Genomic DNA, 13,097 nt, shown 5'->3' with positions numbered 1-13,097 from the left:
CTCTGCCATGAGGGACATGTGGTGCTTGAAGGGCCAGGTAGATGAGTAGTTTGGAGGTTTGTGCGCTCCCTCTGACGCATGTTCCCGAAGTCCCTCGAGGTGTATGATGCCTTCCCAAATGAGCTTTCTCCATCTGGGATGGTCACGAGCTAGGGACTCCCATGAGTCAATGTGGATGTTTGATCTCTTCAGGGATGCTTTGAGAACATCTCTAAAGCGTTTCCGCTGTCTTCCTGGGAGTCTCCTTCTGTGACCAAGTTCTAAGTAAAACAGCTGCTTCAGGAGTCTGATGTCAGGCATGCGAGCAACATGTCCTGCCCAGCAGAACTGGTTTTAGACGATTAGCGCCTTGATGCTGGGCAGCTCAGTCATCGAACTTCAGTATGCAGATGACGCTCGTGTGTGCGCACACTCAAACAGAGCTCCAGGTCATAGTCAACTTCTTCTCCGAAGCATAAAAGAAAATGAGTCTTCCACTAAACACTCAGAAAAAGAAGGTCCTCTTCCAACCAGCTCCCACAGCACAACATCAATCCCCAGCAATCAAGATCAATGGCAAGATCCTGGAAAAAGTGGACCATTTTTCATACCTTGGGAGCCTCCTCTCGGCGAAGGCAAACATAGACGACAAGGTGCACCTTCGCCTCCAAATGTGCCAGCTCGGCCTTTGGCCGACTAAGGAAGAGAGTATTTGAGGATCAGGATCTCAAACCCAAGATTAAGATCAGAGTTTACTGGGCAGCAGTGATCCCTGTTCTTCTATATGCTTCAGAGACTTGGACAACTTACAGCAGGCACCTCAAAGCACTGGAGAGCCAGAGCTGCCTCCTCCAAAGCTGGTGGCAAGAAAAGCGGTTGAACAGTAGCGTCCTCTCCCAAGCCAACTTGTTCTTATGTAAGACACAAAGGGGCCACTAAGTTCAGGCAACAATGTAAAATGGGCAACATTGAACTGAGCCGCCCAATTTACACTGCACCCGATTTTCACTTCCACTGTCTTTGAGAGAGAAAAATCAGGTGTGGTGTGTTATGGCCAGCTAATTCAATATCGCCTACCTTCCACCATCACTGACAGTTAAAATTACCCCCAAAGACACTAGAAAGAGTTCAATGAAGGTCAGCAAGGCTGACACTTACTCCTACCTTAAAAAAGGCAACTTAGTGGAGTTGTAGCAAAGTTTGAGTTGTCTATTTAATTTAAAGATCATACTGTGTTTTTAATAAAAACATGAAACTGGTTCATGTCCTTGATTCTAGTTGCAACAATGTTCTTTTGGAACAACAAGAACTGATCTATCAAACTGTGAAGATTTTGGCATACAAAGTGTTCATACCTTACTGGATTTTCACCATTATAATTGTATCATCTGCTCACTATTATTAATTATATACATGTGTGTATGTGTGTGGTATTATTGAGGTTGTCTGGAAACCTTTGGATCAATGAGGTACATAAATGTTAGATGTTTGACCCATTAGGGAGCTTCTTAAACATATCTTTGAGTTTGCCACTTTATTTATTGTATTTAATTGTAAGTAAACAGTATTCATTGTTTTAGTCTGCACACTTCTGGTCTATGTCAATATGTGCTTTATTGAAGGGAATTTAGTAGTGATATTTTAAATTCAGTAAACAGATTATTGCAACGGGGTTAATTGTTAGCACCTCAGGTATGCAGTTACTAGGGCACATAGGGGAAAAGTCCTGCTTATAGGAACCAATGTTGCATTGTTCTAGAGAGGCTGTATTAACCCCCTCCCCACCCTCAGCCAAAATTGTAATGAGGTTATTGCATTTCTCTTGTCCATAGTTTCTTGTGCTTTAATGTTCAGACAATTTAGGGGCGGCACAGTGGCGCAGTGGTTAGCACCGCAGCCTCACAGCTCCAGCGACCTGGGTTAAGTTCTGGGTACTGCCTGTGCAGAGTTTGCAAGTTCTCCCTGTGACCGCGTGGGTTTCTGCCGGGTGCTCCGGTTTCCTCCCACAGCCAAAGACTTGCAGGTTGACAAGTAAATTGGCCATTGTAAATTGCCCCTAGTGTAGGTAGGCGGTAGGAGAATGGTGGGGATGTAGTAGGGAATATGGGATTAATGTAGGATTAGTATAAATGGGTGGTTGTTGGTCGGCACAGACTCGGTAGGGTGAAGGCCTGTTTCAGTGCTGTATCTCTAAATAAAATAAAAATACAAGTCTTTGCATAACTTCATAGTCAGTTACTTAGCTCTAGATGCGTGATGCCCATACAGGTTCAAAACTGCAGTACACTCAACCGGAGCAGTGTTTGACCGATTACAGGAATCTGAATGGTGATTAACTCAAGCCATCGTTTCTCATTTATTTAAAGCTTTTATAAATATGAAGTTCAGATTGGTATACTATACAGAAAATTATATACATTAGCATTTGCTTATAGTCCTTTTATACTTGCAGCAGATCCTTCTTTATTTGCATGATTATCCACTGAAATTTTCACAAGATTGATCCATGCGCAAGATATCTTCTCATTGTACTGTGTTCTGTAATTTGTATTTTAACTCCTATCCTTAATGGGTAAAACCACAAAATGTTTCTTCCGACTCTTGTACCGTAACTGTTGCCTTTCCAGTGCCTGGACTAGAGCACAAACGGAAATGAGTCATCCAGACTTTGAGATCCAGACTGCTGGGGTTTATGGACAGCATATGGCCATCAGGAGACGCCCTGGTCTAATATAATTGTGGCTTTGAAAATCTTTGTTGTACAATTTCCTCTACTCTTTAACCAAACAGGAGTTTTTAACCTATGCCACTAGTAATTACATCAAACTGCTGAACCACACCAGCGAGATGAAAGTTTAGGGGCTATCAATCAACTTCCATTTTCCTACCAGGCACATAGTGAAGATTCCATGGTGGTAACTCAAAGTTTAACATCCATTTTCAAAAGAAGCATCACTCCTTCAACAATTTCAAGCCAAGGGCCAATTATAATTATCCAATATGTACTCTGCTTAGCAACAAGCCTTCCTATTGAGTAGCAGTAGACAAGCTGGTTTTTCCAGTCACGTTGTTGCACAGAAATATAATGGACGGATATGGAAAGCACGACGATGCAACAAGCAACACTAACAGCTGTACAGCTCTATGTGCTTTGAATGATTGTAGTGGAAATCCCCATAAATATTTTTAAAAACATGGAAAATACTTTTATATGTTCTCTAATCTTCACTTGGATTTTTCCATACCACATATATATTGGATATGAGAAAAGACAATCAGTGACCCCGTGTTCGGGCCTCTCTCAAAGTCTGTAACTGGGTCCTGGAAGGTGCAGGTCATGTCCAGGTTTACTCAAATAAAAGCAAAATACTACAGATGCTGGAAATCAGAAATCAAAACAAGAAATGCTCGAAATACTCAGCAGGTCTGGCAGCATTTGTGGAGAGAGAAGCAGAGTTAATGTTTCAGGTCAGTGACCTTTCATCAGAACTGGCAAAGGTTAGAAATGTAATAGGTTTCAAGTAAATAAAGCAGGGGTGGGGCAAAAGATAACACAAGGGAAGGTGTTGACAGGACAGAGGGTCACAGAGAATAACTGACCAGAAGGTCATGGAGCAAGGGCAAAGGGCATGTTAATAATGTGGTGAAAGACAAAGCGTTAGTGCAGAGAGGGTGTTAAATGACAGAATAATGAACAGCCCTGGCCAAAAGCACAAACATGAAAAAAACAAAGTGGGCAGGCACATGGTTAAAAAAAATGATGAAACAAACTAAATTAAAATAAAAAGAAAAAAGAAAAATAAAAATAAAAAAGGGAGACCAGTCATGCTCTGAAATTATTGAACTCAATGTTCAGTCCGGTAGGCTGTAGCGTGCCTAATCGGTAAATGAGATGCTGTTCTTCAAGCTGCTCTCATGCCCACACCTCTGTCCTGGGATTGCTGCAGTGTTCCAGTGAACATCAACGCAAGCTCGAGCAACATCATCTTATTTACCGATTAGGCACAGCCTGCCGGACTGAACATTGAGTTCAATAATGTCAGAGTATGACAGGCCCCCCTTTTTATTTTTAGTTATTTTTTTCTTTTTTATTAATTATTTTTATTTGTTTATTTTATTTCAGTTTGTTTCATCATTCATTTTTTTTTACCATGTGCCACTGTTTTTTTTCATGTTTGTGCTTTGGGCCAGGGCCTGTTGATTTTTCTGTCAATTAACACCCTCTCTGCACTAACGCTTTGTCTTTCATCACACCATTAACATACCATTTGCCTTTGCTCCATGACCTTCTGGTCAGTTGTTCTCTGTGACCCTCTATCCTATCAACACCTTGTCTTTTGTTATCTCTTGCCCCACCCTCGCTTTATTTGCTTAAAATCTGTTACATTTCTAACATTTGCCAGTTCTGATGAAGGGTCACTGATCTGAAACATTCAGTCTGCTTCTCTCGCCACAGATGCTGCCAGACCTGCTGAGTATTTCCAGCATTTCTTGGTTTTTATTCCCGGTTAACTCAACCAAGTCCACTTATTTCCACATAAGGAAACATTGGTTTTCACTTTTCACATCCTCCTCAAAAATATCAGCATGTCTGCAGACCAGTTTCCAAAAGACGTTTATCCAAACCTTTATCGCATGATCAGACTTTTGTTCCTTCTTAATCATACACTGTCTTCAGTTTAGTTTAAGAAAATGTAGCCACAAGGTTATCATCACATAGGTATATGCTGTGTATGGTGTGATTTAAGAAGTTAATAATTCAGAACTAGTATTTAAAAAGGCACAAGTTATTCCGTTTCCTTCAATTCTTATATGATTTCCCTCAATGATTATACAACATGTCCCTTCCGCTGTTCGCAACGGGCAAGGTACAGGCTGTACCCAACCAGCCTGTGCTTGCAAAACTCAAAACACAGTATCCAACATTAGATGTGACTTCGCGATTGGACAATATTTGCTAAATAATTCTCAGTGTGCTAGGAAGTACACTGACAACCAATTTGAGATTGTCAGTCGGGCTCGCAGTGTGGCGCATTTGTGCGCATTGGAAGCTACATATATTAACACACAGGGCCCTGTTCTTTGCAGACAGAAAGAACATGTACACACATTGTGCCTATTTCAGCTAAAGAAAATAAGTGACAGCCATTCGCTGGTTCATTCCTCAGGGCAATGCCTTGACCAGAGGCAAGCTTCCGGGTTTAGATTTTCAAACAAAGCTTGGCAGTTAACTGTGAGTCACCATAAACTGGTACATGCTCCATGGCAACGCCTCTACCAAACAGAGTCCACCTGCCAACCAATCTTCTCATACAGTATAAATGCGTTGTTTCCCTTGGTATTTTTGCGAATTGTCCTGATGAGTGCAAAACGAAAAGCTCCAACAAAATGTCTCTATTTTCAGCAATAGTCAAGTTCTGTACTACCAAACGACTATCAATGATTATAGTGAGAAAAGCTTCCATTATCCCATGTATTTATACCCACCTTATCTGCAAGCATAAAATCTAATCCTACATTACAACAGTCACTACACTTCAAAACTACTTCACTGGCTGCAAAACACTTCAGGACATCAAGGTTATGTAAGTTATTATATAAATGCATAACATAATTCTCAATTGTAAAACATTCTATACAGGAAAGACATCTAGAGAACTGCTTCAGTAAAGTCAAGAAAGAAAATGGGGTGGGGGGGGGGGGGGGTGGTGGATCTTGCATTCCTATAGCACCTCAGGCCCTTCCAAAGAACCAATGAGTTACTTTTAAAGAACAGTCACTTTGATGCAATTTCTGCATAGCATGGTCATTTCTGGTGTAATTGGTTGGCCTGGATACTGGGAGGATTTCCCACTCATTCTGAGGACCCCACCATAACATGTCATATGAAAGATGGCACTTTTGACAATGCAGCACTACCTTTAGTACCAATGTTCCCTCTAGGGTGTGTGGCCGAGCAACAATTGAGAATTGAGGACAAACAGGCCATGTACAAGCAGCGGTCTCCAAGATACACATGTGCGGCTGCGCAGCAGACTTACAGGACCGATCACCGCAAGGAACAGGCCGCACACAGCAAAGGGAAATTAGAGTGAATATTGCTCAGTACTGCACTGAAAGGTCAGCCTAGTTCATGCACTCAACTTCACAATGAAGCTCAAACTTACAACCTTCTGACTCAGAGCGCAACTGCATTGGAGCTCATTCTGAATAATGTGCTCGGTGAAAGAAGTCTACACTTTGTTCCATATTAATAACAGCAGGGAGAGCATAAAAAATAGGAGAAGTAGGCCATACGACCACTCAAGCCTGCTCTGCCACTCAATAAAATCATGGCTGACTTTCTGCATCAACTCCACTTTCCCGCCCTATCTCTATATTTCGCGATTCCCTTAGTGCCCAAAAATGTAGCACTCTCTGTCTTGAATACACTCAGTGACTGAACTTCTGCAGACCTCTGGGTTAGAGAATTCTAAAGATTTACAATCCTGAGTGAAATAATTTCTCCTCATTTCAGACCTAAATGGCCAACACCTTATTTGGAGACGATGGGGGAGAAATTTGTTTATGTAAGACTTACTTTGATTCCCCAGGGGCAGGCAGTGCCGCGGGCCACTACCTGTGTGGTGTGTCTCATTGATATCATTGAGGAATAGCTGCCCGCAGCACTGTCTGCCTCCAGGGAATCGACGTAGTCTGTGTAGCGCCGTGAGAGGCATTGCTACACGGACAAATGTCTCCCCTATGACTCCTAATTTTAGACCCTCCAGTCAGGGGAAACAGTCTCTCAGCACCAACCCTGTAAAGCCCAGGGAGAGAAATTTATGGGAACATAATAAAGATCTTAAAATAGTTTCATAGGAATAAATTTGCACATGTACTCAGACCTCTAAAAACCTCTAAATACAACTACAGTAAGCAAAATACATTAACAGCCTTCACTGCCATCCTACGACATGTCCTTACAATCCTTTCCACTCATTTTTGTGTGTATAATCAAGTTCATGTTTGTGTAGATAAATACAAATTGAGAAGTGCTTTTAAAACGTATTCTAACCTGGGTGTAGGAAAGGATATTAGATCAATAGCACTCTACTCAAGTCATAATGATGATAATAGTTTTAAATGAAAACAATGGCTCTATATGGTATGAGAGACATATGCCCTTTTTTATCTGCCAAACACCACTTTTTTTGTTTTGCATCATTTTCTCGTAAAGTTTCACTCCCATTCACACATAACCCAAAGCAGCCGAAGTTGAACTCACTCTGTATGCTGTACTGGGTGAGTGAAGTCTGCACATTCTCCCATACTCAGAACTATATCATACGGCTGGATTTTACCAGTTCTCTGGAGACGTGCTGAGAGGCCGGGGCCCTTAAAATGGTGAGGGAAGGCGAGGGGGCGGAGTGCCCATCATCTTCCCGCTGCTGGCATTTTACTAGTGACAGGGAAGGTGGAGGACTGTCCTCCTTCTCAGAGGCCAACTGAGCCACTTAAGTGGCCAATTAAGGACCTCTTCCCACCGCTGCTGGTATTTTACCAGTGGCAGGTGGGCCACCTGGTAAACCCTGGCAACCGCCCCGTGGGCTTGTGGCGGGTGAGGGTCAGTGAACCTCCTATTCGGCCACACTGCGGGCTCGAGAAGGGGCCACATGGTGGTAATGGCCAGCTCTGTTGCCACCCCACCGTCCCACCACGTCCTCGCCCCACACCTTGCAGGCCCCCAGTGTCGCCAGACCCCACTTACCTGGTTGGGAGGCAGCCTGCTCTCATGCCGTCCTCTCTTCCAGGTGGAATCCCTGCAGTGACCACCGCTTCTGGTGGCACTGCTATGATTGCTGAGCTGCCAGCCCTCCAATTGGCCTGCAGCTCAAGGGGGCTGTGCCCATCCGTTAAAGGGACAGGAGCCCCAACGGCATATAATTAGTTGCCAGATGGCCAAAAATGCAGCTGGGGTGGGGATACCCTCTGCTTTCAGGCCCATCTTCGAAGTCCCTGCTGTGCCAATGAAATTCCAGTCATAATATCCAAAAACAGCAGGGAGATTTATTGGAGCATGATCAAGGTTTTAAAATAGCAATAGCATGGGTATAGGGAAACATTTTATGTGGAACTAGGAAAAAAGCAAAAGACAGCATGTTAATCTGAAGAAGCTACCAGTTAAAATTCAAGGCCAAGATTACCATTTAAAAGGCAGTGGTCCACAACTATTGTACAAGCTTTGCTTGATCAATGCCTTCTACCATTCCACAAAATAAACCATACAACTATATATGTCACTTGTCTTTAAATCAAAAGTAGAATGCTTGTGGTTATTTTGTTTCATTTTAGGTTCCCTCTGTCTCACATTAGTCTCCAACTGAATGGGTGGAGAAGTTTCTAGGGCCCAGTTCCAATGTTTCCTAGCTTTCTCTGAAGAAATACTCATTTCTGTTTTGTCTCCTCTGTTGAAAAATATGGGGCACAAAATGCATCTTTATAGTCAGATTTTTATTCCAGTGCAGGAGAGCAACCTCTGAGTTTCGCTCTCCCCAGTTTGCTATGGGGTATCAATCTTTGGAGGCCAGCGTGCCTCCATTGGGTAACACTGACTGCAGATTGTGTTGGTGTGCAAGACCAATTTTCTACATTTAACATGTGCAATGAATGAGAAGTTGCTTCTTGAAATAGCTGATTCATAGACTTACATTCTCAAAAGGTCCATAATGCAAAATGTCTTCTGCAAATGGGATCATTTATATTCACAAGTACAGTGAATACATCAGTCTGCTACACTTCTCTAGTGTAAAAATGTCTAAATTCACACCCCACTCCTACATGCTGGAAACAGATACCAACACTACCAAACAGTATTACAGCCCAGTAATAACTCTTTGCTTCTGTTCTTTTTTATTGCAGAGATGGCAGCACTACACTGCACTGGGAGGACACAAAATAAACGTTTACCTTGAAGTGCATTGTTGACATTAATTTTCAGTATACCAATAGAAGGACAGAATGAGGCCATCAGGCCCATCAAACCTATCCAAAATACATACTATACCATCAGCTGTGCCATTTATCCTTTGACGCAAGCAATCCCATGGGAGGAGCAAAAAAACCAATAGCCAACTTGGGGGAAAAACTCAGGAAAATTCTTCTCTTACCCCTTAAAGCAATTGAGCAAAGTTTCTGGAGACCATAATAACCCATTCCTCCTTATCACCCCAGATAACTAAGAACTTATAACTGGCAATGTCCTCATTACTTAGGAACTTGCCAAATTCTCTTTCAAAAGACTACCTGACTGAGAAGGAAATAATGTAACTATACTTACAGAGCAACTTACCACACCTCTCAGAAACATCCAAAAGCACGTCATGTACAATGAATGACCTTTGAGGCAAACTGTTATTATGCAAGCAAACGCAACATCCAATTTGTGCACAGCATAGTCCCAAAAATCCAATGAATAGCCAGTTTACTCTGTTTTTGGTGGCATTGGTTTGAGGGAGTAATATTGGCCAAAACATGAGAAGACCATCCTGGTCTTAACATCCACCTCAGCCAGCGGAACAGGCAGACAGGACTTTGGTTTAGCATCTCCACTGAAGGATGGCATCTCTGATAATATGGGTGGAATGTTCCCACCTTAGTTTTTCATTAGCAGTCGGGACTAATTGGACTAATGTCCAATTGAGGACAGTGGGCGGGCTGTGTAGGCAGGAGGGCCAATGGGAGCACCCAAGGCTGTGAGCAGCCCATTGGGAAAGGCGGACACTGCTGCTGTAAGCAGAGGGCCGCGAGGGCACCTCCATCTACAAATAACACTTAAAATAAACTGTGGCCACAGCTGCCAAGCCATCATTGTGGCGGGGAAGCCCTTTCATAGGATGGCTTACGGCCGCAGCTGTGCCCCTGTGGCATCTGCAGCGCCGGGGGGGGGGGGGGGGGGATTAAAGGAGACCTTGTTGGCCCCCCGGCCTGCTGCCAGGAGGCTGCCTCCAGTCATCTGCCAGGCTTCAGCCTCAGTATGGGGCCCATCCACTGCTGGTAAGATCCGGGCGGCGTCACCAATTTGCCTCTAAGTGGGCATCCAATTGCTGTGGATTAGAGGCGGGTAGCTGATGCTGGTCTCAGCCTGCCTCCAGCAAGATCACCCGGAGGCAGGAACGCACTGGGGAGATGACCCGACACAATATTTTCTATAATAACCCCACCCCCAATCGCCTCCAAAGGCAGCTCCAAGCGACTGGTAAGATTCTGCCCTATGGCAGTCTCTCAGTACTACACCGATGTGTCAGCCTGGATTAAATACTCACATCCTGGAATGGCGCTTGAACCCACACCCTTCTGAAATGAAGAAATGCAAATTTTCAACAACTGTTGAAAATCTCTTGAGAAACTATCCAGAAACTATTTCCAATGATGCATAGGTCAAACATCCTGTTCCTCGACTATTATTAATTTGCAGCACCAGTCTAATATATCAAGGACATGACTTCCTCCGTACACTATATCTATTGAAATTGTAAATATGTACATAAACATATTTTATTGTTGTACTACAGAGGAAACCTTCCCTTTTCATATTTGCCAGAGGATTAGTGTTAGGTTACAAGACAGCAGGAAGCAGCAAGCTGAATGTGGGACACAATGGGACTACTTCCATTGAAACTTCTATCTTTGAAATCCCTAAAGGGAAACATTGTCAAGTGTAGTTGGTTTTACTTCCCTACCATGAGGTGTGTTATTATAGGCTCTGGATGGTACTAAATTATTCCAATCCTAGCCCTAACATCTATCTTAAACACAAAAATTCACCCCAAAATAGTATATAAAAAGAGAAACCCTGAACGAAGGGAACAAAAATGTTAACACGTGCTGATTAAATGCATACTTCCTGAAAAGGTTTCAGCTACTAGCGTCGCCGTCTTTTACTGCGGGAAGGCATACAGAATACCTCCCGGTTTGTTCCTACCTTAATCCATATTACTCTTAAACACCTCATTGTCAAACATGACACGTCGCTGCAAATTATACACAGGGTGTGAAGGGACAGACACAAGTAAAGTTCAAACTTACCTAAAGCTCATCTTGGATCCAAATTTAAAAGGAGCCAAGTGCAGTATCTGAAATCCTTTTGTGTTCACAGATGTTCAGGGCTTTCCGTACTGCACACAAAGCTCATTAAAATGTAACAGCAAACTCAGCCAGCTCTCTTCTGGTAAAAAAAAATCATCCAGGCTATTCACGCTTGAGATAATGACCGTGTATGGTATCTTTAAGCATTAACAAGACTAAAAAGCAGCACAGACACAATTTCTGCTGCTCCGTCCGCAGCATACAAATAACAGAGTTAGCCCCGCCTGCTTCTGGCTGCATCAGACTTGGGTATCGGCCAGTTAAAGTCAAGCAGCCCTTCCTCACATTCATAAAAAAACAAATTGTAATTGACACGGAGATGAAATTACTGCTAACAGCTTTTTAAAAAACCATTCGATTTGTTTATTGTCTGCCCATTTTAGAAAACTACACTTGAATCAGTTGAATCAGAGGCAAGAATGTGAAATCCTTCTGCAGAGAGTGTACAAATCTTTCAACACTTTCTTCCTTTCCCAGTTTGCAGCTCAACTGTTTCTCAAACTGCAGTGAAATGGAATAGTCTTACAGTAATGCATCTCTTTCAAGCAGAGAAACTCTTTGATTTGGCGCCCTGAGTCAACTATGCAATCACTCCTCTGCATATTTCTGCTCTTCCACCAATAAAACCAGGGCAACAGCAGATTTGGGCATTCTTAGATGTTGGAATGTGCGTGCACTGAGGAGAGCAGCAGCAGGAGCCTGTCTTTTGATTCCATGATGAGTAGATCCTGTTTTTTTTTAAATCACAGACAGATGAAATGTTTTTACTTTTGGCAAAAATACTGCTTTCCAACAACTGCAAACACAATTGACCAAATGATTCTTGCACATCTCAGTACAACTACTGTGCAACAGAAAATGAACACGGTGGGGGGGGGGGATCAAAAACACTCAATAGCAAAACAGATTTAGGGCAACCGCTCAGTTCTAAACGAACACCGCCACAGGTAGAGTGACACTACCCGCTATGGTTGCTAACCCTCCAGGACTGCCCTGGACACTCCAGCCATTGAAGGTTAATCTCCGGGAAACTGCTGCGAGCAACAGGAAAATAACTTTTTAACAAAACCAATTTGTTCATTTTTGTTCTTTTTGAAAGGAGAAATATCACAGCAGCATTAAAACAAATTGAGTTTTTAAAAATTTCTTTAAACACTTGTTATTAGTGCTAAAAATATTGAAAATGGGGAAAGGGATATTTGACTGGGTGGAGCAGTTGGAGGCAGGAGGTCATGTGATGAAACATAAGAAATAGGAGCAGGAGTAGGCCATTCAGCCTGCTCCGCATTCAATGAGATCATGGCTGATCTTCTACTTCAACACCATTTCCCTGCACCATTCCCTGTGTCCCTTGATCTTTTTAATATGTAGAAATCTATCGATCTTAGTCTTGAACATACTCAACAACTGAGCCTCCAGAGCCCACTGGGGCAGAAAATTCCAAAGATTTACCACCCTCTCAAGTGAAGAAATTCCTCCTCATCTCAATTCTAAATGACCTCTTTATTTTGAGACTGTGTCCCCTGGCTCCAGACTCACTAGCCGGGGGAAACATCCCTCCTGCACCTACCCTGTCGAGCCCTGTAAGAATTTTGTATGTTTGAATGAGATCACCTCTCATTCTTCCAAACTCCAGAGAATAAAGGCTCAGTCTATTTAATCTTTCCTCATAGGACTATCTCTCCATCCCAGAAACTAGTTTGGTGAACCTTCGTTGCACTCTCTCTAATAAATCTGGAATTAAAAGCTAGTCTAATGATAGCCATGAAACCATTGTCGATTGTCGTAAAAACCCATCTGGCTGACTGATGCCATTTAGAGAAGGAAATCTGCTGTCCTTACCTGGTCTGGCCTATATGAGACTGCAGCCCCACAGCAATGTGGTTAACTCTTAAATGCCCTCTGAAATGGCCTGGCAAGCCACTCAGTTGTATCAAACCACTACAAAATCAATAAGGAATGAAACCAGACAGACCACCCGGCATCGACCT

At 42.9% G+C, this 13,097-nt stretch overlaps 1 protein-coding gene across 4 annotated transcripts in view; it reads right to left on the bottom strand.

The window, feature by feature from the left end:
* Positions 1 to 13,097, bottom strand: part of LOC137380147 (protein shisa-5-like) — a 92,295-nt gene that overhangs the window by 43,393 nt on the left and 35,805 nt on the right. The window contains exon 1 of one of the 4 annotated variants that reach the window (XM_068051861.1): positions 11,047 to 11,331. The exons of 2 other annotated variants lie outside the window; for them this stretch is intronic. In XM_068051861.1, the coding sequence (XP_067907962.1) occupies positions 11,047 to 11,057 (11 nt within the window). In that variant the 5' untranslated portion in view covers positions 11,058 to 11,331. Of the gene's footprint in view, positions 1 to 2,396; positions 2,420 to 11,046; positions 11,332 to 13,097 lie in introns of those variants that run through there. One more of the 4 variants, XM_068051862.1, reaches the window with a different exon arrangement.

This window comes from Heterodontus francisci, chromosome 19 (assembly GCF_036365525.1).
Source record: "Heterodontus francisci isolate sHetFra1 chromosome 19, sHetFra1.hap1, whole genome shotgun sequence".
Taxonomy (NCBI): domain Eukaryota; kingdom Metazoa; phylum Chordata; class Chondrichthyes; order Heterodontiformes; family Heterodontidae; genus Heterodontus; species Heterodontus francisci.
The sequence above is the reverse complement of the archived record's forward strand: the minus strand, read 5'-3'. Positions and strand labels throughout refer to the sequence as shown.